This window comes from Pygocentrus nattereri, chromosome 23, assembly GCF_015220715.1.
Source record: "Pygocentrus nattereri isolate fPygNat1 chromosome 23, fPygNat1.pri, whole genome shotgun sequence".
Lineage (NCBI taxonomy): Eukaryota > Metazoa > Chordata > Actinopteri > Characiformes > Serrasalmidae > Pygocentrus > Pygocentrus nattereri.
The window spans coordinates 16462345-16489520 of NC_051233.1; the positions used below are offsets into that span (position 1 = coordinate 16462345).

Genomic DNA, 27176 nt, shown 5'->3' on the forward strand with positions numbered 1-27176 from the left:
TGGATGCTGTGACATCCTACATCAACTTTTTGTGAAGACTCCTGTGTTCCCACTGAGACAAAAGAAGCAAAGAAGAAGCTACTCTAATAAATTGAGTAGTATGATGTTCACAAATTAGCCATCAGTCGTCTGGAAGTGTCTGCAGAACATCAACAACTACAAAAGGACACCCTCCCAAACAATGGGTGACAGTCAGCTGGCTGATGAGCTTAACATCTTTTACTGCAGGTTTGAAAAGCCCAGCTCCACACACTCATTCAGCACAGATTCACAGCCTTCTGTCACTCAAGCCATCTATTTAGCCTGCCCTGAAGACCTGTGAGAAGGACGACTCTTCAGGAGACAAAAAGTAAGGAATGCACCAGGACCAGATGGTGTACTGAACAGATCATGACCGTGTTTGCAGCACTCTTTAACAAATCACTGAAGCTGAGTGTAGTACCTTCCTGCTTCAAATGCCCCACCATAATACCAGTTCCCAAGAAAGCAACCATCACAGGATTGAATGACTACAGATCCATTACTTTGACCTCTATGAAATCCTTTGAGAGACTGGTGCTCACCCATCTGAAGAACATCATAGATCCTCTGCTAGACAACCTGCAGTTTGCATACCGGGGAAACAGGTCGGTGGACGACACAGTGAACATGGGACTCCATCTTATTCTCCAACAGCTTGATACGTGATAAAGTCTCAATGAAACTGTCCCCAGGTTTTAAGAGTGGAGTAAACTATGTGAATTGAGGGAGTTAGGCTGTGACTAAAACAGCAAGTGATGTTAATGGACTGGAACTGGATTCCATTTTGCACCATTCTGCCTATGGAACTGCACCCAGTGTATTTTATTTATTTATTTTTATTTTTTTAAATTGGGTACAAAAATTGGGAAATCCAAGTACACTCTGGGTTCTAGGTCTTTGAGGAAACTCTGTGTAATCTAGGGATCTTGTACACCATGAAAATACCATCATTTTGTCCACTGTTCAAAAAAAAAGATTTTGTGAAGAAAATTGGGAGGCACTAGAACAAACACAAATATCGCCGCAAGTGGCAGTGAGTGGGTTCAAGAACGCACCAGCAGTACGGGCCCTTCTGCAGGTTTATTCCATTTGGCCTAAAAGGACTTTAAGCTGTTTGGGTCTTATTTATTGGCAGAGTGAATAGAACTGAAAGGAAGTTAGCTCATCAAAAGATATTCAGATGCCATAAACAATGAGCAGAGGTCTCATTGTTTACTTTCATGTGCACTGAGCTACACTGGTTTGTAGAACATCCAAGAGGTTTTCAATATAGATGTCAGAACTACATGACTAATGGCAGCTCTCAGGTCAGTCATACGTAATGTTTTTTCACCCTGGAAATGGTTTTGTGGCTGTGTAGTGTGTCTCATTCTCAACACTTGGTAGTGCTGTGGGTCCATGTCTGAAATATCAATAAAATCCAAAAAGGGATAACTTTGTGGTAGATTCTTGTAGCAGTCTCATTCTGGATGTCTCCAGTCTCTTTGAAATGAACCATCATGAAATTGCAATTTGGAGTTGATGACTGTTTTATAAATTTGTTTTTCTGTTACTCAGAGGTTTTAGTTAAGAGTTACATTATAGTATCTCTAGCAAGAGCTTTTTATTGCCTCATTGTTAAACCTTAGTGGCAGAAGGTTAATAACCTCCCGCTGAGTCCTAGGATGGCTTCCTTTAGTCCATAAAACTAGTGGACATGTTAATCCCATTTATGGGTTTTAGCGCAGACTTTGTGGAGCCAAAGCTGTTAAGTTTTGGGGTTGTGGAAAGGCCTGTGAACAGTGGATTTAAACAATGGCTCAAACAGGTGTCCACAATGTAGAAGTTGACCAGCCTTTTCCTCAGGCTCATACATATAACCACATAGACGAAGTAGATATTGTTCTGTTTTTTCAGTTGATGGCAAATCATACCATGTTTGAAGACCCAGGCTCTCCTTTAACACTGGTGAGGGAGACAAAATATTAACTTTCCAGTTCTCTTATCAGCTCCATAAGGGTTTTTTGTTTGGGGGTCCTTGCTCTATTAAGTGAGATACTGTATCTCACAAAAATGAGTAAACCCCTCACATTTGTGCAGATATTTTATTATATCTTTTCATGGGACACTATAGAAATGGAACTTGGATATATATATATATATATATATATATACACATACATACATACATACATACACTGCTCAAAAAAAATAAAGGGAACACTCAAATAACACATCCTAGATCTGAATGAACTAAATATTCTCATTGAATTCTTTGTTCTGTACAAAGTTAAATGTGCTGACAACAAAATCACACACAAATCATCAATGGAAATCAAATTTATTAACCAATGGAGGCCTGGATTTGGAGTCACACACAAAATTAAAGTGGAAAAGCACACGACAGGCTGATCCAACTTTGATGTAATGTCCTTAAAACAAGTCAAAATGAGGCTCAGTATTGTGTGTGGCCTCCACGTGCCTGTGTGACCTCCCTACAACGCCTGGGCATGCTCCTGATGAGGTGGTGGATGGTCTCCTGAGGGATCTCCTCCCAGACCTGGACTAAAGCATCCAACAACTCCTGGACAGTCTGTGGTGCAACGTGGCGTTGGTGGATGGAGCGAGACATGATGTCCCAGATGTGCTCAATTGGATTCAGGTCTGGGGAATGGGCGGGCCAGTCCATAGCTTCAATGCCTTCATCTTGCAGGAACTGCTAACACACTCCAGCCACATGAAGTCTAGCATTGTCCTGCATTAGGAGGAACCCAGGGCCAACCGCACCAGCATATGGTCTCATAAGGGGTCTGAGGATCTCATCTCGGTACCTAATGGCAGTCAGGCTACCTCTGGCGAGCACATGGAGGGCTGTGCGGCCCTCCAAAGAAATGCCACCCCACACCATTACTGACCCACTGCCAAACCGGTCATGCTGAAGGATGTTGCAGGCAGCAGATCGCTCTCCACGGCATCTCCAGACTCTGTCACGTCTGTCACATGTGCTCAGTGTGAACCTGCTTTCATCTGTGAAGAGCACAGGGCGCCAGTGGCGAATTTGCCAATCCTGGTGTTCTCTGGCAAATGCCAAGCATCCTGCATGGTGTTGGGCTGCGAGCACAACCCCCATCTGTGGACGTTGGGCCCTCATACCATCCTCATGGAGTCGGTTTCTAACTGTTTGTGCAGACACATGCACATTTGTGGCCTGTCTGAGGACTTTTTGCAGGGCTCTGGCAATGCTCCTCCAGTTCCACCTTGCACAAAGGCGGAGGTAGCGGTCCTGCTGCTGGGTTGTTGCCCTCCTATGGCCATCCTCCACGTCTCCTGGTGTACTGGCCTGTCTCCTGGTAGTGCCTCCAGCTTCTGGACACTATGCTGACAGACACAGCAAACCTTCTTGCCACAGCTCACATTGATGTGCCATCCTGGATGAGCTGCACTACCTGAGCCACTTGTGTGGGTTGTAGAGTCCGTCTCATGCTACCACGAGTGTGAAAGCACCACCAACATTCAAAAGTGACCAAAACATCAGCCAGAAAGCATAGGTACTGAGATGTGGTCTGTGGTCCCCACCTGCAGAACCACTCCTTTATTGAGTATGTCTTGCTAATTGACAATAATTTCCACCTATTGTCTATTCCATTTGCACAACAGCATGTGAAATTGATTGTCAATCAGTGTTGCTTCCTAAGTGAACAGTTTGATTTCACAGAAGTTTGATTTACTTGGAGTTATATTGTGTTGTTTAAGTGTTCCCTTTATTTTTTTTGAGCAGTATATATAAAGTAGTCAGTGTACAGCTTGTATAGCTGTATAGATTTACTGTCCTTTGAAAATAACGTAGCCATTAATGTTTAAATAGCTGGCAACACCAGTGAGTACACTAAAAATAAATAAATAAAATAAATACGTAAATAAAATATTTGCAGAAATATGAGGGTTGTGTTCTACTGTATATGGTGCACTACTTTCTGGTGGCAACTTCTTAACTAGTCACTGCCTTCAAAGGTCACTTTTTCTTTGGGCAGCAAAGTAAGCTTAGGAGGCACTGCATTCAAGACATTGTTTCAGAACCAAACTAAATTTACTATTTTTACCTGCTGTTGGCTTTAGTTTGGGAGACCAACTTAGAAGAAGCTTAGTGTGTATTATTTTGTTTACTGCCTTGTGGTTTAGCATTTTTTATTTTGTTTTCTTTGTATTAAGAGGGATTGATTTGTTTTTTAGAAGATGTACTGGTATCTAAGTAGTGTTAAATAGTTTTGGGAACCATATCTGTTTTACATGCACATTAGATTATAGTATAAAATGACAGAAGCCAGGTCTCAAATTCATAGACCTATACATACATGGGACTTTTTCCAGCTTTAAAGACAACAAAAGTTAAGCTTCCAAAGTCCTATCTGATTTCATGTATTAACAGTATTATCATGTCTCTCAAAAACACGAAAATGAGTAAAGTACTGAGTGAGAGGAGGAGTTTGGAATGGGGATACCTGATGAAACTTGGGAAACTGCATTAAGAAGAATTGGTGGATTAACGTTGTGTGCCAGGCTCATTCTAATTCAGTATAAAGTTCTCCACTGTATCTATGGAAGTAAAACTAAATTGGCAAAAATATACCCTAATGTCTGTGATACATGTTGATCATGTGTTCTGCCAGAGCCAATCTGACTTGAGTGTTCTTGGCATGCCCCAAATTGTCAACCATTTATAAAGTCTGATGTATTTGAAGGGGAGATGCAGCCTAGAATGGCTATTTTTCTGGGCACATTTTGTATTATTGTGCTGACCAGCTTAGTGAGGTTTTGACTAGACTTTCTAGTTATGTATTGAATGTGATCAGATTCCTACAACCCCAATTCCAATGAAGTTGGGACGTTGTGTAAAACGAATAAAAACAAAATACAATGAATTGCAAATCCTTTTCAACCTATATACAACTGAATACACTACAAAGACAAGATATTTAATGTTCAAACGGATAAACTTTATTGTTTTTTGCAAATATTAACTCATTTTTTTCAATTTGATGCCTGCAACACGTTCCAAAGAAGTTGGGACAGGGGCATGTTTACCACTGTGTTACATCACCTTTCCTTTTAACAACACTCAATAAGAGTTTGGGAACTGAGGACACTAATTGTTGAAGCTTTGTAGGTGGAATTCTTTCCCATTCTAGCTTGATGTACAACTTCAGTTGCTCAACAGTCTGTTGTCATATTTTGCGCTTCATAATGCTCCACACATGTTCTTTTTTTTTTTTTAAATTTTTTAATTGTTTTTTTTTTTAATTAAGAAACACACAAAAATAAATAAACAGTAATGATAATAATAAATAAAATAAATAAAATCCCACCCCAAACAAACAATGAGCGCTGCAATAAATATCTCTGCATATACACACATAAACATGTATACATGCACACATGGGAATAATTAAATGATCAACAAAAGTGCAGGAGACAGGTAAATGAGTAACATATATGAAATAGGTAAAATAAACAGGCAGCCAGTCCTCCTGTTCCAGGGATAAGTGATGAATTATGGTTTCTTTAAAAAGGTGGTTCCCAAATCCTCCGGAACTTGTCAGAATTGTGGTTGAGGTCATGAGTCAGCTTCTCAAGAGGAATAAGAACAGAAATCTGTGTTATCCACATGTCAACTGTAGGGACCTGGGGGGTGGACCACCTCAGGAAAATACATTTTTTCGCCAAAAATAAAAGAATTATCAAAAGAGATTTGGAATACGTGTCAAATGAAATATATGGAGTATGAATAAAGAAACAGAAAGAAGGAGTCAGTAAAAATTGTTTACCGGTGACTTCTTGGATTACAGAATGAACCCCCTTCCAAAAAGTTTGTATACGGTCACATGTCCAAAACAAATGCAGAAATGTACCTCTATGTATCTTACATTTATAACAAAGATTAGAGGTGTCAGGGAACATTCTCTGGAGGTGAACAGGTGTATAATAAGTTCGGTAAAAAAATTTAAAATTCTGTTCATGAATAGAGATTGAAGTACATTTAGGGAAAACCCCATTACAAATCTTGTCCCAATCTGCAGGATTAAATGTCACCTCCAGATCGCGCTCCCACAACACCTTCAGAGAGTCGTAACCTGAAGAATCAGAATAAAGCAGTAAAGTATAAATCCTGGAAATAAGTCCTTTAGGAGATTTGGCCAAAACCACAGCGTTTTCCAGCTCTGACAGTCCCATACGAATCCTACCTGACTTCAAAAGAGAACCTATAAAGTGACGAATTTGAAGATACTTATAAAAATCTTTATGGGCAATATTAAAATCAGCACTGATTTGCTTAAATGATTTAACAGAGTCAGAATCCAATAGGTCTGTGAAGTTTGACAAACGCTTAGATGTCCATTCCATCAAACCGATACTCCTAATCTGTGCTGGTAAATCTGGATTCAAAGCCAGAGGAGACCGGAAAGAAAAAGCAGGAGAAACATTAAGGTACTTCTTCACATCTCGCCAAACTAGTAGTATGTTATAAACAATTATGTTATTCTTGAGATGATTTAACAAATCTATGTTATTGATAAAAGGAAGAGAATTAAGACTTCTAGGATAACAAGACTGAGATTCAAGACCCAACCATAAGGAATCTTTCCTGTTCATAAACCAATTTGACATTATTTTTAATTGTGCTGACCAGTAATATAATTATAGAGTGGGCAGTGACAAGCCTCCGAGATCCTTTGGTTTGAAGAATATTCATTTTAATAGTGTTATTAATAGTGTTGAAGAGAAGTTGGTAGGGAGGCCCAAATTGTTAGATCATTCTTAACCTTTTGAATTAGGGGTGAATAATTAGTTTCAAACAGATTATTTAAATTAGGAGTGACAAAAATACCCAAATATTTAAAACCCCTCCTAGACATGAAAAGGAGATTGTATTGACATATCCTGGGGGAAATTAAAGGGCCCCAGCTTAATCTTATAACCCGACAAAGTGCTGAATGTGGCTATAGATTTCAACAAGGCCGGAACTGATTTCCCGGGTTCACACATGTATAAAAGGACATCGTCTGCAAATAGGGAAATAACGTGGCTTTCTTTACCTACTATAATCCCAGATATATCGGGGTTGGTTCTGATGGCCTCGGCCAATGGTTCAATAAACAATAAAAACAATAAAGGTGACAAAGGGCACCCCTGTCTACAGCCTCTGCTCACTGGGAAGCTTTCAGACAATAAGCCATTTGTATTAACTGTGGCTATTGGGTCTGAATAGAAAGTTTTAATAATGTTAATGAAATTAAAGCCTAGACCGAATTTTACTAATACCGATTACAGAAATGACCATTCCACTCGGTCAAAGGCCTTTTCGGCATAAAGAGAGACTATAAGCACTGGGTTTTTATGAGTGTTAAGATACTGAACAACATTAAGAACACGGCACACATTGTCTGTGCCATACCTTTATTTTACAAACCCTGCCTGATCCGGATTTATTATTTTTGGAAGAATATTTTCCAACCTCCGAGCTAGTATCTTTGCAACAATTTTGTAGTTCACATTGAGGAGACTAATAGGTCTAAAGGAGGAACAATCCAGGGGGGTTTTATCTTTTTTTAGAAGTAAACTAATTGAAGCGTTTCTCCAGGAAGGAGGAATGCCCTCTCTTAAAATACCATTAATGGCTGGCATAAAAATTGGGTGGATCTCTGGCCAGAATTTCTTTAAAAATTCCAATGGAAACCCATCTGGGCCCGGACACTTCCCATTTGGCATAGATTGGATTGCAGTCAAGACCTCTTCTGGCGTGAATGCAGCATCTAAGGTGGAGCGATCCTCCTCTGTAATGGTAGGCAAAGAGATATTGTTCAAATATGAAATGATATCATCAATGTCCGCCTTATCTGAACTGTATAGAGATTTATAAAAATCCCGGAAAGTGCTATTGATAATCTTTGGGTTATGTGTAATATCCCCATTCTGTGTTCTTATCATATTAATTGAGCGGTCATTATTTAGATTTTTCATTTGGTAGGCGAGCAGACGACTGGACTTATTTCCAAATTCATGATATTTCTGTTTAGTATAAAGTAACAATTTCTGGACCTGACGAGTATGATCTATATTAAGTTCAGTTTTAACAGCCACTAATGCTTTTAAGTTTACTGATGTAGGTGATTGTTTGTGTATTTGTTCCAGCCTGATCATTTCTTTTTCGAGGTTCCTTCTGTTTTCCTCCATAGCCTTTTTGTGATAAGAGCTATAAGAAATAAGATAACCACGTAAGGTGGCTTTGGCTGCATCCCAGATCATAGCAGAGGACACTGGAGAGCTTTTATTATCGAGCCAGGATTGTGATAAGTTACGCCGGACAAAGTTGCAAAAAGCGTCACTATTTAAAAATGAGGTGTTGAGTCTCCACATGGGAGTTCTAGGAATGTTACATAATGGAATAATATATAGATGTACAGGAGCGTGGTCTGATAAGACAATAGGGTCTATACGACAGATCTGGACAGAATATAAAAAGTTTTTAGGAATAAAGAAATAGTCCAGTCTAGAATACGAATTATGGGGATGTGAATAAAATGTGTAGTCTCTCACTTTAGGATTTAAATGTCGCCATATATCTATCAATATTGTATTAGTGCATACATTTTTAAGGACGGCAGACGATCTCGGATTAGACATACTTGCAGGGGAGGATTTATCCAGAGAGGCATTCCATATACAATTGAAATCACCAGCTAAGAAGCCCAGGCCACTACAATGTTGATTAAACGTCAAAATCATTTGTGACATAAACTGAGGTGAATCATTATTTGGGGCATAAATATTGAGAATATTTATGTTGTTCAAAAATTAAGCCACTAATTAAAATAAATCTGCCTTCCAAGTCCTTTTCTTCATGTGTCAAAATTAAAGGAAGGTTCTTATTTATAAGGATGGCTGTGCCTTTCTTATTCTGTGAATGAGAGGAGAAACAAACTTGGCCTACCCAGTCCCTTTTAAGTTTCAGATGTTCTATATCAGAGAGCCTAGTTTCCTGAAGTAGCGCTATGTCGGTTTTTTGTTTTTTCAAAAATGTTAAAATCTTCTTCCTTTTAATTACATGGCCCAAACCTTGGACGTTCCAAGTGGTAAGTTTAAGAGAACCAGACATAAGAGCCACAAAGCTGGAAAATGCTTGAATAACAGGTGCTGAATATGGGAGAAATAGTCAAAATGTAAGCAATTATAAAAAAGAATAAACCTAGACTCCAGTTATTTAACCAAAAAGAAACACAAAAAATTTAACAGCAGCGCTTACCCTCCCCTATCCTGTCCCCAAACGACAGGAAAAAGCTACCCCTAAAGAAGTCACAGTGCATTCTAAACTTAATCCAAGTCTTCATTTAACAAGTAGATCACAGTAACAACTAAGACACCCTAAACAGTGTCCATACTCCAGGCTGAGTAATAAACACCACTGAGAAACACCCCAGAAGGATGGATTTCAAAATTATGCTTGGACCACACCATTTATACCAGGTGTACTTTAAATACGGAATAGAAGAGAAAAGAAACTAAAATCACCCTTTATCGAAAGGAGAGAACTATAAATGAAATGAAATGAAGTCTTTTATATAAACTGTTCTCATAGTTTGTGTGGTGGTCACAAAAAAAGTGCAATGTTCGGCGGGGGCTCAGTGTACACCTAATGTCCGTCTTTCTCCATTGTGGCTGATAACAGTAACGGTAAAAATTACCTCAATTAAGAGTGTCCAGGAATGCAGCCGCAGACTCGGGAGTGTCAAAAAGGCGAATTTGGCCTTCGTGAAGACACCGGAGGCAGGCTGGGTAGGCAAAACCACGATATTTATTATGACGTGCCAGCGCTTTCCCCACGGCGTCGAATTCTCGCCGCCTTAGCAGGACCTCCGCAGACAGATCAGGGTAGAACCGTAGCTGGGAACCACCATGTTGGATGACGCGTTTCTTCATCGCCGCTTGGAGCACAGCCTCTCGTTGTGGATAACGTAAGAACCGAACCAAGACGCTCCTCGGGGGCTTGTCTGGAGCCGGGGCAGGGGCTAGGGCTCGATGGGCACGTTCAATCTCCAGTGGAGGAAAGTCAGCAGGCAGACCGACTAAAGTCAGTAGTGTTGACTGGAGAAAGTCCGCCAGAGAGATATTGCCTTCCGTTTTCTCTGGGAGGTTGATCATTTTCAGGTTTTTACGTCGGCTATGGTTTTCTAAGTCGTCGATTTTCAATTGTAGGTGCTCCACTATTTTTTACGTGGCGGCTACGCGGGTGCCGTAAGCACTGTAACTGTCCTCTGTAGCGGAGACCCTCTCCTCGACCTCTTCCAAACGCTTTTCCAAGTCCGTCACTCGGTTAGAGAGAGCCGACAAGGAGCTCTCCACCGAGGCGACAGACACCTTTATCTCACTCAGCGCACCGTCAATGATATCTAGACGAGCGCCGACTGAATCATCCATGTCGTTCACCTGAGAGGCCACAGACTTTATTTCAGCTAAAATCTGCTCCATAGTTATTCGGCTAGGTAATGTTAGCTCTGAGGTGTTAGCATCCGCTTCACTGACCTCGCTCGGAACATGTGAGGCCGCTTGTTGAACAGTTTTCTTTTTGACGGCAGGACCCGACGATGAAAAATAGGAAATTCTTTGTCGCGTTGCGGTCTAGGCATCTCTAGAGTACCGTTCAACTGGCAGTATTGAGTTTACTCGGAGAAAATTATGGATTAATTTGAAGCCTGGAGCGAAGTTTCAGGTGTCCATCTTGATCGAACAGAGCTTTATTTTACTCGCTCCACACATTTTCAGTGGGAGACAGGTCTGGACTGCAGGCAGGCCAGTGTAGTACCTGCACTCTTTTATTACGAAGCCACGCTGTTGTAACACATGTAACATTCTCTGAATCTTTTGATGATATTATGGACTGTAGATGATGAAATGCACATTGAGAATCGTTGCTCTTAAAGTGTTGGACTATTTGCTCACGCAGTTCACAAAGTGGTGAACCTCACCTCATCCTTGCTTGTGAACAACTTGTGAACAAATTGTGATCAGTGCGTGGGGTCTGTGCACACCCCTTTACTCGAACTGTCCGTGACTCAGTCAGGATTGCACATTTGCCACCACCCTGGTTTACGACTGCACATTTTGAGCACATTGCCTGAAGCCTGTAACGAGACTGTACCAAAAATTATCGCTATAGCTACACAAAATTTGTAGGTACTACAGCTACTAGCTACATTTCATAAAACTATAGCAGCTACAGCTACTAGCTACTAAAATTTGTAGCTAACTACCAAAGGTAGAGCTCTACTTGGCTACTCTCCCATCCATGATATAGCCCAGAAAGTTTACTGAGTGTTACTATAAGAATTTAAAATCACAATTAGATGCAGAGCCCGATGCTAAAGGTGAAGCTAAATTATCAGGAGAAGCCCCTCTTAAAGCTAAATTATGAGGAGAGTCCAGAGGTCATTGTGTTTGGTTTTTAAGGTTAAAAAAAACTATACAGTTAATTTCACAAGGGATCAAATAGTTTTTAGTTGATTTTTAGGGTCACACTTTATTTTCATGGTCTTCTATAGATGATCTACAGATATTAACATTATTAATGTTGTTGTTGTTGTTGTTGTTGTTGTTGTTGTTGTAGAAACACACTTTCTGGTGGTACTCAGAATTTAATAGATATTTGGTTAGAGGTTAGTTAAAGACAGACTAAACCTCTACAAAGGATCTACAGTGGACTGTGCAAATAAAGTTTTAACTTTTTCAGTTTCCTATCCAAAATCTGTCCCTTCATTTGGTTCCTTGATAGGAGTGAAGCCCAGGACTGGCTGGGCTGTGGACCCATTTGGCCACTCTCCCACTCAGGCCTACCTCCTGAAGCAGGCTGGCCTATCCAACATGCTCATCCAAAGAGTGCACTACTCTGTAAAGAAGCATTTTGCCAGCCAGAAGACCCTAGAGTTCTTCTGGAGACAGAATTGGGGTGAGTATAGCGTTGTTATATATCCAGAATGCTTTCGCTTTGGTTTTAATTCTTGTTAAGGGGGAAAAGCCCCCAATAAGCTAAGTAAACTGGGCTTAAATGAGCCCCTAGTTTCTCATTTCAAAAAAGGCTGGAGAACATATTATTCCACTTGTTTAATCATTTGTTGTCAAGCAACTGATCTCCAGTGTTTTATTGGAAAGAAAAAACAGCAACTACACCAGCCCTTTCTGGATGAGACTGGACACCACTGATTTAAGCGTCCTAACCAGTCAAGTCATTTGTTATTTCAGAAAAACATTAATTTAAATAATTGAAAAACACATGAAAAATAGGAACACTCCAACTATACCCACTTTTAAAGGAAAAAAATGTGAATTTGCCATATCTCTCCTTATTCACACCAATATTTCAGGCTGAAGAAATTATTTTGGCTCAAACATACAATAAGATACAAAGATGATATGTAATTGCCAGATGAAATTCAATGCATTTTATGTCTTTTTTAAGCTTTTTAGTTTAATTTTACAGTAAAAGTGTAAGTACGTGGGCTCTGTAATCATTCCATGATTACAGATATTCATGGTTGTCATTGATAGAATCACTTATTATGCAGATTAAAAGGAGGAGGTGGCAGGTCATGTCATTTAACTCCAATATCATGAAACAGAAGTCACAACAAAATAATTTCAGATTGTTGTGAATCATGTATGGTGAATGGTCTGCTTGCTTTTGGTAACAGTATCAGCACTGTTAAGTCTACTGTACGTCTACAGTTAATAAAGTATTTTGTTTATATGTTTATATGAGCCAGCCTCTCCAGATGTTCAGCCTCACTACTGGAGGAGTTTAAGACCCAGCAACAGACACTGCTGGTTTTCCCCCCGTGATGAACTAGCATTCTAGAACAGTTCTGTTATATTGTTTTTAATGCTCTAAATTCTGTCTCTTTGTGACTCGCTGTAAATTCTGTCTCTTTGTGACTCAATCTAATTTCTTTTAGGTGTCAGAAAGTTAAACATACATGCCACTCAAGGTTGCCACAACATTTTAAATCACTTGGAACAAATGAGTGTGCACATCATTCAGAATGTGACCAAACTTATGGATGGCAGAACACTAGTAGTATAGGTTGTAGAAAAACAGGTAACACTGGATGTAGGTCTGCTGTCACAGTCCTCTTCTAATCTGACCAAATGGACTTCAGGTCAGGTATTATCTTGTAGAAGTTATCTTATGCATCCAGTTTCTGTTTTTGTGTGTGCTGAAATAGAAACTTAGTTACAGTTAACAGCATAAAAATTAAGCATTACTAAGCAACCACTGCTCAGTGAGGATGCTACTTAGTGAATTAGACTGTTGTATAATTTTGTATTTTGTTCTTCAGAAGAACAGGACAACGTACCAGCTTTGCTTTGCTACTAACATTTTTATTTGTGTCAGCATTATATTGTTATAAATAGTCTAGTAATTTCCAAAACTATTGTGAACAAATATAATACTGTTATTCGGTTCCTGTATTAAAACCAACACTATACTATACTAATCTGCTTGATTCTGCTTGTTTTTTTAGTCACTCTTAGTATGTCTTATGTCTGTAGACCAGCAGTCCAGCACAGACATCTTGTGCCACATGATGCCATTCTACAGTTATGATGTACCCCATACTTGTGGTCCTGACCCAAAGATTTGCTGCCAGTTTGACTTTAAGAGGCTGCCAGGGGGACGCATCAGCTGCCCCTGGAGGGTTCCTCCTCAGGCCATCACCGATGATAATGTGCAACAGAGGTAACCATTATCTCAGAAACACACAAAGTGAGTTATGTTCAGTGACAATAGCAGTCATTCACATATGTTATGCATGCACTTATTAGTGTTTGCACCTTCAGTACAACTATTTACTTCAAGTTGAGATTCAGAATGTTTGCAGAGTGTTTAACAAATGGCCAAAACATGTTCACATTGAACAGTATTAGCCTAGTGCTACCATATTTATAAACTATTATAAGTCCCATAGGGGCACTAGAACAAATTAGCATTAACTTAGAATAGATATGCAATGATATGCAAATGTCATGATATGATGCATATATTTTTTTGCCTCATGATAAGATACAATTTTAAAAAATGTAAAATAATAAAAAATAAAGTAAGCAATAATGGTTTTGATACAGACAGTGTTTTATGATCTATGTTTAATGTGTGCTTTTTCAGTAATCACTGAGGAGAGAGATGCAAAAGAGACAGGCAGAGAGAGAGATAAATGAAATAAAATCAATTTGAAACTATCCTTTGATTTAGTGCAGGTTTCAGTATGTATTTTTATTAATTTAAACATAAAAATAAATGGTTATATTATTATATTAAATAAACAGGCTAGGGGTAAATTAAATGATGGAATAGTAATAGCGGTTCTTGGAAGAATGGAGGAATGAGGAAGGAACAAGTGAAATCAAAAGGTGCAAATGGATGGGTAAAAAGGAACAATGATTTAGTTTAAAAAATAAATAGGAGAAGGACAAACTTACAGTTGGTGTAACACTCATATTTGACCATTATTGGGGGCAGTTATGGGCTCACTGCCCCCTAGTGTGTGTGTGCTCACTAGAGTGTACGTGGTGTTTCACTTCACGGATGGGTTAAATGCGGAGGTGAAATTTCCCCATTGTGGGACTAATATGGGTCACTTATTCTTTAATCTTTATTCTGTTCACTACAAGATGTAGGTCACATTTCTGCAAAATGGACCTCACTTAAATTTTGATCCTAGTTATGGTCCTGCTCGAAATGGTCAATAACGTAGCATATCAAAGGCTTTTACAGCACTAGCTGTGGCAGTTCGTTCGTTAGGTATATGAAGCAAATTAGCAGAACAAACTGAAGCTTAGTAGAGAAGCTGAGCAGATGACCTTTTTAACTGTCATTTTCGCAATGTATTTTATGGTATTTTCTCATTGTCTGTTGCTTTTCTGTTATGGCCTGTCATGTAGTAACAGACTTAACTCAGTTAACTCATGAGTTTGCTGTGGTCATTGGCTTGTCACATTTTATTGGCTTCCAGCTGCAGTCTAGCTGAGACTTGAGCAGTTAGAACTACACATTGTTTTTGTAAAAGTAATTTAAAAAGTAAGTTTAAAAGTTTCTATCACTGTTAACTATCAAGATATTGTGATATTTTATTTTACAGTAATGCTGTTTACATTACAGGGTAACTGGTGCTATATTGAAATGGTCATAATAATGCTATTTTGATGAAAGCTAATATAGTGCAGCAATATGGTCTGATGTAAGATTCCTTGTCATGTTCTTTTTAAATAACAGTTGTTGCTAATGTTGTAAGTTAATGTTGTAAATAGTGTTATCGTTTTGGTCCATGTGTCCCCCTTTTTTTTTCTTTTTTTTTTTTTAGTATAAACTTTGAGCTCCTGACCCTCTAAGGGTGTCTGCATGGCTGTGCATGAAAGTATCGTATTTTTAATGAACATTAAATTACTTTAATATGTGGTGAGTAAAACATATTTAACAGTAAAAATGGTTGTTGTCACCGCCATCTGGGTTACATCCAGTTACAATCAAAATTAGCTGGATAAGAAAGACATACTGCATCGTGACACATGCATCAAGAACGCTCTTGCACTTGCTGTGTGATCTCCCTCCAGAAGCAGAGCCCCACATCCCCCAAAAAACATGCAGCATCATTTTTCCCCACAATGTCTCCAGCATCCTCTGTTAATACCTGAATTTAGCTTTTGCAACCGTGTTATAAAAAGCACATAGTATTTTTCCAAGCAAATTCTCTCCACATTGCTGAGCATATTCTTTGCCATTCATCTTCTAGAATTAACATATTCCCCTATTTTTCCATTTCTCTTCAACATAAATTGTATTTTCAGATTTTGCCTGAAGACCTTTATATAGTCTAGAAATAACTTTATTACCCACCTCCGATTTACATACTGACAAAAATACCTTAAAAATTCCTGCTTTATTTGTCTTTAAAGCTTCGTCCAGATTTTTATTAAAATAGTGTCAGACTTTGAGTAAAAGTCACTTTGCTCCAAACCATGTTTCATCTGCAAAGAATCAAAACTCACAAAGGTTCCCTTGTCAATAAATGTGTAATAACTTGAGAGTCCTTCTCCAACCCAGGCCTGGAATCTATCATCAGATTTATTTGGGATGAAGTCTGTTGAATGCGCACCACTTCATTAGCAAGCTTAGATGAGCTTTGTAAGCTACATAAATGAATTGTCCTGTCTCAGATTCTCATTGCAGTATTTACCCATGGATTATTCTTGTCTATTTTATTTCTTAGTTTACTGTAGCGGACACCCCCAATCTAGTCAGCCAGAATCACATTGCTTGGGAGGATTCCACATTCCTGAACTTTGACCTCAGGACCGTTTCAAAGGTCAAGCAGATGTCATCCAAACAGGATTAGGGTGCCTACAAGTTTTACGAGTCAAAAGGATGTTATCTTGAAAATACGGACATAGTGGGAGGCCTTCAACCCTCTTTGTTCCATTTGGCCATAAATCCTGGACTGGAATCCAGCTGCAGATCTTCCCAAACCTTAACTAAGCTATGAATTAACAGAAATCATTCTTTAGACTGCACCAATACGGAATTTCCACCATTCAATCCAGAGATATCAAGAAATGGGTTGCTATGAGAATCTATAACAAAGCTAGCCTTTTTAGATTCCATTTACAATTTAGATATAGAACCACCACACCCAAGTGGTGAAAATGAGGCACATGACACCACCACTATGTGCTTATAAAGAATCCAAGGGACTTGGACATTGTCTGCTTTGAGTATTAACATTTATATAATCTATAAGCAATACTACTTGTTATTAGTATTATGTGTGTTATCTAAATAATACTTATATCCCTTTTACTATTGAATGCTAGAAATACAGAGTGTCAACTTTAATAACCAACAGCGACAACCATCTAATTGTAATGAGTTAGACCAGTGACTAATATGTATCCTGAGTGTGGTTTTCTTTTATTTCCTTTGGTCCTTTCCTTTTGTGGTCAATTTTATTTCTTCAACATTTATATAGTCTATAGTATAGGAAAAGCATTACCCATGTTCTTTAACATGTGTTGTGTATCAGGTACCAAGGGTTAAACTCTCCCTTATAAACATATCTGAATATTCTGTTCATTCATTGATTCTGAAAGTTTAACCAATTTGATGATATTACATTTGTTCCTTTGTTTAAATGAACTGAAACAATGAAGGCAGTGATTCTGGGGAAGACGTTCCTAAAATTATGCACAACCAATCAGGGTTGGAAACAATAAATACCTAATTAAGTGTTAATTTAGGAAAACCTATCAGCACTCTGATTCCACCCCAAGGGGAAGGGTCAGCAGTGTTAACGCTTCTAATCGTCCTCCTTGTACCACCCTAATGTAATTTCTGACTTGTAGATATTTAAAGAACTGTTTATCGTGCAGCTGAAATGCTTGTTTTATTTGGTCAAATGTCATTAAGATATTGTCTTGATATAATTGGCCAAATTAATGTATTCCTTTGTTGAACCATATATGAGTGGTACTGTCTCTTAATGGTTCCGGTAAGCCCGGGTTGTTGTGGAATGCCGTGGCTGGATAAACTAGTTTCTGGTTTCTTTTTTTTTTTACGGATTTCCAACCATAACTTACAATTATGTATAATATGGGGTTTGCTAGCAGCAGATTTAAGAGTGTGATATTGAGAAACGTAGGGTAAACTGGATAGAGATGTATTTTTGTATGAAATACTGTTCCAGTTGCACCCAGGTGGGGGGATTTTGAAAATCCACTTGCCAGACCCAAATTGTCATTGATTGGGCAGCCCAGTAATACAGCTTAAAGTCAGGTAGACCAAGCCCCCCTTCATTTAAAGGATGACAGCGCCTTAAGTTTAACTCTTGCATTTTTGTTGTTCCATAAGAAACGTATAATTAAGCTATTAAGACGCTTAAAATAGATAGGGAGATTCCTGAAAAGATATAAAACTTTAGGAAGAATGTTCATCTTTATGCAATTTACACGTCCAATTAGCGAAATGGGCAAACGTTTCCACCTTTCTAGCTCCTGTTCTGTCTTAATAATGGGGTGTAATTAAGGTCAAAAATTTGGTTTACTTCGTTAGTTATGTGTATACTCAGATAAGTAAGCTGATGATTCCAGGAGAAGGGAATATTTATATGAGATACCTTTTCTACTGCTGAGTTAAGAGGCATGATGACACTTTTGGTTTTGTTCACTTTATAGCCCGAAACCACCCCAAATTTATCTAGCAGTTCCAATAAACTTAACTGATTTTTGGGGTTGAGTGATATATAACATGATGTCATCTGCAAATAGTGAAATGGCATGCGTCTGGTCACTGATATGTACTCCATGTATTGTTGAGTGTTTCCTAATGGCAATAGCTAAGGGCTCAATTGCAAGTGAGCAATTGATTAAACAAACACTGACCAGTGAATTTTAATCAGCACTGAGTCAAATGGTCCAATCCAGACCGCATACCATGAACTGGAGAGTACCTCGGCAGCTACCTCATTTTTGCGAACTTTGGTTTTCCCTGGAGAAGCTGTGGTGCCGAAAGTAGTTCTCCGCTGATAACGGGGATAAAAAGTTGCGGCGTCCTTCCGAAAAGTTCACCCTAAGAGTAGCCAGGTGGAGCATACTGTAGGTGATGTCGTGGTCTCTGTCGTATTTTTATGTTGTTAAACGCCCTTTTTCTTTTGTACAGTGCCGTGGACACATCCCTGAAGACCATAATGATTGAATTTCCGAACCTGAAACTCGCCTTTTTCCCAGGCAGCTTGGAGAATTATTTCCGTATCTCTGTAGCAAAGAAAGCCTGCAACCAGTGCCTGTGGCTTCTCATGCTTGGCAGGTCGCAGTTGGAGACTGCAGTGACATCTTTCGATTTCGAACGAACTTGACTGTTCATCGCTGATGTCGAGAATTTTTGGTAGCCACTCCCGGAGAAAACTCGCTCCGTCTTTACTCTCGACACCTTCAGGGAGTCCCACCAGATGTAAATTCTTGCGTCTCGCCCTGTTTTCCATGTCATCCATTTTTTTCTCTCAGCTCCCTGATTTGCTCGTTTCGGTTTTTATTAGCATTAGCCAGCTCTGCACGAAAGTCCACTATAGCGGTTTCATACCCAGCTTGCTTCCCTGAAAGTTCTTGCAGTTTGAGGTTAATGGCAGCTTGATCCGTGTGTATTTTTGCAATGATGTCACCAAGCTTGCCCAGACACTTATCCACCATGTCTTGAATTTTCAAAAACCCCTTCTCCATTTCAAGGATTCAAGGAGATTTTATTGTCATTCGCATCACATGGTACATGAGGTGGAACGAAATTAAGATCTCATGGTCCAGTTTACACCCAAGAGCTGTTATTAAAATAGATAAATATTAGGTAAATAACACAAGAGAGGGAGAGTAGGAGAGTAGGCAGTTAGCAGCAATATGAGGTCCAGAGTGCAAGTTTGCTATAGCAGCATGATATTGAATTGAGCAGTAAATAAAGTGTCTAGATAAAGTGTCTCAGTGCGGTTTAAAGTGACAGTGTTTCTAACAGTAATTGTTCTTGTGTCAGTGCAGTGTGTTTAGTTGTAATTTAAGAGCCTTACAGCTTCTGGTATGAAGCTGTTTCTGAGTCTGGTTGTTTTGCACTTGATGCTTGATGATCCTTCCCAATGCAGGTAGCCCTTTTCCTGCATCTGGAGGTGTAAATGTCTGTGGTGCTGGGGAGGCTGACTCCAACAATCCTCTGTGCAGCCTTCACCACCCTCTGCAGAGCTTTCCTATCTGCAGCAGAGCAGCCTCCATGCCACACGTTGATGCTGGAGCACACGACGCTCTCCACCACACATCTATAGAAGGAGGTGAGGACTGCCCTCCCGAGTCCAGCTCGTCTCAGCCTCCTGAGGAAGTAGAGCCGCTGATGTGCCTTCCTGACTAGAGTGGAAGTGTTGTTGCTCCAGGTGAGATTGCTGCTCAGGTGCACACCCAAGTACCTGTAGCTGTCGACCACTTCCACCTCAGAACCTCCAATGTGCAGAGGGAGGTGGTCATGATGGCCCCTTCTGAAGTCCACAATCATCTCCTTCATCTTCTTTACATTGATGCAGAGGTTGTTCTCTCTGCACCAACCCTCCAGGTGTTCCACCTCCTGCCTGTAGTTGGACTCATCCCTGTTTGTGATGCATCCAACCACTGCTGTGTCTTCCGCAAACTTCACAATATGACAGCCTGGATGGATAGGTGAGCAGTCATATGTAAGCAGTGTAAACAGGAGGGGGCTCAACACACAGCCCTGAGGAGAGCCAGTGCTGAGGATTATGGTGGGGGAGGAGATGTTGTGAATCCTCACAGACTGCGGCCTGTTAGTCAGGAAGTCTAGGACCCAGTTGCACATGGAAGAGCTCAGTCCAAGTGAGGAGAGTTTTGTTACCAGGGTCTGAGGAATCATGGTGTTGAAAGCAGATGTGAAGTCCACAAAGAGCATACGAACATAGGAATCCTTCTGCTCCAGGTGGGTGAGGGCGGTGTGGACCACAGAGGAGATGGCATCCTCTGTGGATCGATTCCTCCTGTACGCATACTGGTGTGGATCCACAGTGACTTTGATGGTGGCTTTGATGTGGGTCTGAACCAGTCTTTCAAAGCACTTTGTTACTATCGGCGTGAGGGCTACTGGCCGGTAGTCATTCAGACCCGTCACTGCAGAGCTCTTGGGGACCGGGATGATGGTGGCAGTCTTCATGCAAGTGGGGACTGCTGCCTGGATGAGGGAGGCGTTAAAGATGCCGCCAGGACGTCCGAGAGCTGGTCGGCGCAGTCTCTTAGCACCCGTCCGGGGATGTTGTCCGGGCCAGCAGCTTTCCGGGGGTTGATCCTCCTCAGCGTCCTCCTTACTTCTGCTGGTGTCACGCTGAGGGGCTCCTCTCCTGGTGAGTGTGTGAGTCTGGTGCTGGGGGAGGTGTCAGGATTCTCAAAGCGGGCGTAGAACTTGTTGAGAGCCTCAGGCAGGGATGGGTCTTTGGAGCTTTGTGCAACGTTGGATTTGTAGTCCGTGATGCACTTGATGCCCCTCCACATACTCTGTGGGTCCTGGGAGGAAAGGTGTCCCTGGATTTTCAGAGCATATGCAGCTTTTGCCCTCTTGACTCCAACAGTCAGCTCTCTTCTAGCCCACCTGAGTTCACCTGAGTCCCCAGACCTGGAGGCAGCATCCCTGGCTTTCAGCAGAGAACGCACCTCTGCGTTCAGCCGGGCTTCTGGTTCGGGTAGCAAGTCACAGTCTTGGTGGTAGTGACATCCTCCTTGCACTTGCTGATGTACCCGAGAACAGCAGATGTGTACTCCTCCAGGTCCAGCTCCCCCTCGCACTCAGCAGCCTCCCTGAAGACCTGCCAGTCTGTGCAGCCGAAGCAGTCCTGCAGCACAGCGTCGCCGTCACTGGGCCACACAGTGATGGTCTTCTGTGTGGGTTTGGAGCGACGCAGTGGGGGGTGGTATGCAGGGACCAGCATGATGGAAATGTGGTCGGAGAGCCCGAGGTGGGGGCGGGGGAAGGCTCTGTACGCGTCCCTCACGCTGGTGTAAACACGGTCCAGCGTGTTATTACCTCGCGTTGGGATGTTGACATGTTGGTAAAACCTCGGCAGGGTGTTCTTCAGTTCTACGTGGTTAAAATCCCCCGCTACCACGTAGAACGCCTCCGGATGCTTGTTCTGAAGCGAGCTGATGTTGTCATAAAGCTCCTTCAGCGCGTTGTTAGCATTAGCATCCGGTGCTATGTAAATAGCGATCACAAACACTGCCGAAAACTCACGAGGCATATAGTGAGGACGACACTTCACAGTCAGCTGTTCTGTCGCCTCGGAGCAGTGGCTGTTTACCAACACGCAGTTTGTGCACCAACCTTTGTTTATGTAGACGCACAAGCCGCCCCCCCGGGCTTTCCTGGATAGCCGGTTGCGGTCCGCTCGGAAGAGCTGCCGCCCGGCGAGCTGGAAGGCTGAGTCCGGCATGGTGTGGTTCAGCCAGGTTTCCGTGAGACAAATCACAGCGCAGTTCCTCATCTCCTCAGAAACACTCATCCTCAGCCGCAGCAGGTCCAGCTTGTTATCCAGAGAGCGGACTTTAGACAGGAAAAGCGACAGAATTGGGGGTCGGTTAGCGTTAGCCTTTAGCCTAGCTAGCACGCCAGCGCGTTTCCCCCTCTTCTGCCGTCTGCTGCACCGCCTCCTCCTGCTCTTTGTCTGCGGCGCTCTGCTCCCCCACACCGGCACTCGTAGGAGCTTCAGCCTGCCCAGCGTAGCCTTCAGAGAGGAACCATGGCGGTGGTGAGCCGCTCGCCTCACTAGCCAAATTCTGTTTGTCCGAAAAACCTGCCTCTTTCTTTTTTGCTGGCATTTTCGAGTTTCAGATGAGAACAATAAAGTCAAAAGTCTTCAAGCTCCTTTTAAAACCAAGTTTGATGAAGTGCTGCGTTGTTAACAGGATTTTTTAAAGAAAGAATCGCAGAGCCGATCGCATTTATCTGGAGATCATTATTAGTTTGTGGTTGAGAATATGTGTAGTGGTTGACACCTCTGCCTTCTATGCTGTAGACTGGGGTTCAGTCCTCCACCAGGGCAAGCACCCTACACTATACCAATAAGAGTCCTTGGGCAAGATTCCTAAAACTACCTTGGCCTACCTATGTAAAAATGATTAAATTGTAAGTCACTCTGGATAAGAGTGTCTGTCAAATGCTATAAATGTAATCTAGTGTTTTGTAAAATGTTTTTGCAGAATTCGGGTTCCTTATCTTACATATTTGTTAATTGCATGCTCTTTTTTGCATATTGTATGAGTTTATCTGATCTTATATATGTATAAGTGAAAGGACCGGCCGTTTTTGGTCCGTTCATGAAGAGGAACCAGAGAGTGGATCACCTGTCCCGTGGAAAGCCTCAGTGCAGTGAGCGCGCTCGGTGCAAGAAGACAGAACGACTCTCTTAATCAATCAAAGAGTTTATTAAGTCTTCTGCACACAGAAAGAAGGGCACTCCTTCTTTTATACAAACACGTCCTGCCCTGTTGCGTACAAGCAAACAGGGTGGACCCAAATAAGTTGTCTAACAGTCATGAAATGCTAAGCTGACACTCACGGACCACCGGAACTGCCCAAAGGAGGGGGGCTTCTGCTCTGTGTACGATAATCTTACCTACGAAAGAGAACAAATGGTTCTGGACAGAATGTTGTCCCGATAAGAGGAGCAAGTTGTTTGTGCAAAACTGCCAAGGACAGTAGCTATGCTTACTGCAAAGTCTGCTTAGAGCAGAGTTGGAGCAGAGTTAACCCTTTCATTCCCCTCTTTTATGCTTCACCAACTGGTGAGGCATAACAGGGCGAGTCACAGTGGTGCGTGAGAACACACATACATATGGTTGGTGCTGGAGATGAGAGGCTGGTATACGGGCCGCGGGGGTCGCATCGCAGAGGCCAGCGCGTAGACCCTTTCCATGAGGCATCTGAAAAAACAAGGACCCAGACACAGCAACAACAAAACCATACAGATAAAAGGGACTGCCATAGTAAAATAAGGAGTAAGGAAACCAAATAAAGAACCAATGGAACCCCAGCCCCACCCTCCATGTTCGTCTAATTGGAGCTGGGTCGACACTTGTCGCATGCGATCCAGGGCAACAGAAATAGACCCATGATCTTCATCATTAGCGGGGATATACGTGCAACAGGAGTCACCCACCATGGCACATACCCCGCCCTCCTTGGCAAGTAATAAATCAAGTGCCATCCGGTTCTGCATAGTGGTGAGGCGTAGAGCAATGAGCTCGTCCTTGACACCCTGCAGAGCCATGCGGGTTGCGTTAGTGAAGGTGGCCAAGCGATAGTGGGTGACTTCTAGTTGGTTCCAGACTTGCGATAGGCCGTACTGAGGAAATAAACACTCCCAGAATTTGGCAGCTTTTGATTCAAGCTGATGTTCGGGGGGTGGGAAATCATCATCACTAGAGCGTTTATTGCGCCTAGCAATGTGATGTCCGCCCAGGGGATTGTGTGAAATAAGGATTAGGGAAGAATTAAAAAGAGTAAAAGCACATCGCCCTCCCCAATTCTCTGGAAGAATAACATAAACCTTGTGGCCACACACCCAATACCAATCAGTAACATAAGACGAGGGCGTAGTTCCCCTGTCGTCGGGTGCTAGGGCCGAACAACTACGTGAGCTGGAGCCTTTACAGGGAGAGACTGTGTAGGGGCAAAGGGAGTCCGGCAAGTATCCTAATGGAATATGGCCCGAGCCTTCAAAGCAAACAGAGAAGGGGCCCTTATTTATAGCTGACATAGCCAGGGGAGTTCCTGGAGTAGAACTATTAGTAAAGACATATTTAAGAATGTACTGCAAACATATAGCAAGATCTGAAGTGTTGCGAATTTTAGAACAAAAATCCTGTGATAGAGAAAGAGAATAATTAATGTGAGGGTAATTATAATGAGTAACATTCAAACAGTCAGGAGACAGACAGGTGTGTGCTACCGCCTGCAGAGTAGCAGAGAGATCCTGGGGGGCCGTGACCATGGAGTGCTTGTTCACACTGGAGGGCATCAGGTGGCACACGTAGCAGGAGTCGTTGGTGTACTGCTTGGCAGTCCAGTTAGCATACTGCCAGAAAACGTTATCCATGGGGGATCCGCCAGCACGTTCCACCAGGCACAGGATTAATATTAGCTGCAACATACTTCTGTAACACAGGACAGGTTAGAGATAGGAAACAAAAATAGTTAGACGTCTAACATGTATATACATCACTGCGGGGCTGACTGACATCTGGAGGCATGAATCCACTGTGGAAAAAGATCGGTTAATACCCCCGTGCGTGTGACAGCGAGTACAGTAGTGGGTTCAGAGAAAGGGGAGTCTGAAAAACCCTTCCTCTCAAATTTCTTGACCAATACCTGATCGCCCGGCTTAAAAGCATGAGTTGGGACCTTGGGAGGGTTTGTGATAGTTTGGTTGACCCTCTCCCAGTATTCATTCAGAACAGTAAACAACCCTGCGGTGTACTCGCTGCGACGCACATCCAAGTCCGCCGTTCCCCCCAGAGCCGTTTTCTGACGCCATGGGAGGGGGAACGGACGTCCCATGACAATTTCATATGGCGACAGACCACCCAGAGTGTCTGTGCGCGCCATCCGTAGTTCGGCCAAAACTACAGGTAAAACCTTCACCCAATTAGTAGTGTTCTGCGTCTGCATGGCCTTTCGTAACCGCCCTTTTATAGTCCGATTAACCCTTTCAACCATACCCGAGGATTGAGGGTGATAGGGGATGTGGAAAGCCCAGTCTATGCTCAGGTGCTTCGCGAGCATCTGTGTGACTTTGGAGGTGAACGGTGTGCCTTTGTCGGAGTCTATTCCTAAGGGGACACCGTAACGCGGTATGATTTCTTGGCATAGTTTTGTCACGACTGTATTTGCATTTTCTTTATTGCATGGGAACGCCTCTGTCCAACGAGAAAATTGATCTATTAAGACCAATAAATATTTGTACGGCCCTACAGTCGTCATGTGTGTGAAATCGATTTGCCATTCTTGAAAAGGTGTTTCCGGTTTAGGAAGAACTTGGTGCGGTCCGGCCGGTTTTGGGTTATTCTGTGCACATGTAAGACAACGGTCTAATATGCGATCAACGGCAGAGTTCAAATTGTGAATGCAAAACAATTCGGACATGTCACGCTTTACCCCTCTTCGTTCCCGATGCGAAATACCATGAAAATCGGGAACGAGGAACGGAACACAATGTGCGGGCAGGCACAGCCTGCCCCGGGCGTCGCACAGCGGTTTGGTGGCTGGATCGTAGCCCGATGATAGCCAATGCTTGATGTCAGAGTCCGAGGCGGTGGCCTGATTACAGTCAAGATCAAGACCAGGAAGTAAGTCAACCGTGAGTGCAGCACAGGAGAAGGAAACCGAGTTCATAAAAGGGCAAGTGGGGCCATGAAGAGCTCCGCGTTTTGCGGCAGAGTCGGCGGTATTGTTACCAACAGAGTCAGGGTCGCTACTACGCTGGTGAGCGCGAACTTTAACAACGGCCAGTCGGGAGGGCAGGAAGCTAGCCCTGATCAGGTCCTCGATAAGCGACGCATGGGAAATGGGTTTGTTATCAGTAGTAATGAAACCGCGTTGATGCCAGATTCCCCCAAAATCATGAACTACGCCAAAAGCGTAACGGCTGTCCGTGTATATAGTAACATCTTGGTCTTGAGCCAAGATACAAGCGCGCGTGATAGCGTACAATTCAGCCGCCTGGGCCGAAGTGAAAGGTAGAGAAAAGGACTCAACGACCGTGTCAGGGGCAGCGCAAACAGCGTATCCGCAGAGAAATACGCCATCCGATGGCTTGGAACATGATCCATCAACATAAAATGCCAGGCCAGAAGGCAACGGGGTGGAAGACACGTCAGGGCGAATAGAAGTTTCACCAGCCAGACGGGTCTCACAGTCATGCACGTCTAGAGTGGGACTGGAGGCGTCGTGTGGTAACAGAAGTAAACGCATTAAAGCGGAAGAGACAGTATCTAGTGAGGAGTGCGGACGCACAGTGAGGTTTTCGGTGTTCAACAAAATGTTCTCATAGCCTGCACGCCGCTGAGCAGACAAGTGCTGTGTAGAACAGTTATTTAGGAGCTGACAGACCTGATGAGAGGTGTGTAAGGTCAAGTCATGACCTAGGACGATTTTTTCAGCATCCTGTACCATTAGTGCGCACGCCGCGACCGCTCGGAGACAGGACGGAAGGCCTCGGGCCGTAACGTCCAATGTTTTAGAATAATATGCGCAAGGGCGCAAACCTCCCCCGTGGGGCTGAGCCAGAACCGCAGCAGCAGTGCCCCCGGACTCCGACACCCACAGGTGAAATGGCAGAGCGTAGTTGGGCAGGCCCAAGGCTGGTGCTGACTGCAGTGAGGACAGTAGAGCAGAATATGCACAGTTCATGGCTGTAGTCCATGTGAGGCGATGAGTCATGGCCTGTTCATGAGTGAAGGAGGCACGTAGTGTTTTGTCATGCGCGGAGCAGTCAGGAATCCACTGTCTGCAGTAATTGATGAGGCCGAGGAAAGACATCATAGCCTGCTTGGTGGCGGGC

The 27176-nt window shown here is 42.4% G+C and overlaps 1 protein-coding gene across 2 annotated transcripts in view; it reads left to right on the top strand.

Moving 5' to 3' along the window:
• The window catches only part of man2a1 (mannosidase, alpha, class 2A, member 1), a 103847-nt gene that overhangs the window by 26196 nt on the left and 50475 nt on the right, over positions 1-27176 (top strand). For both annotated transcript variants that reach the window (XM_017682860.2, XM_017682861.2), the window contains 2 exons: positions 11822-11995; positions 13597-13783. In XM_017682860.2, coding sequence (XP_017538349.1) covers positions 11822-11995; positions 13597-13783 — 361 coding nt within the window. The remainder of the gene's footprint in view (positions 1-11821; positions 11996-13596; positions 13784-27176) is intronic.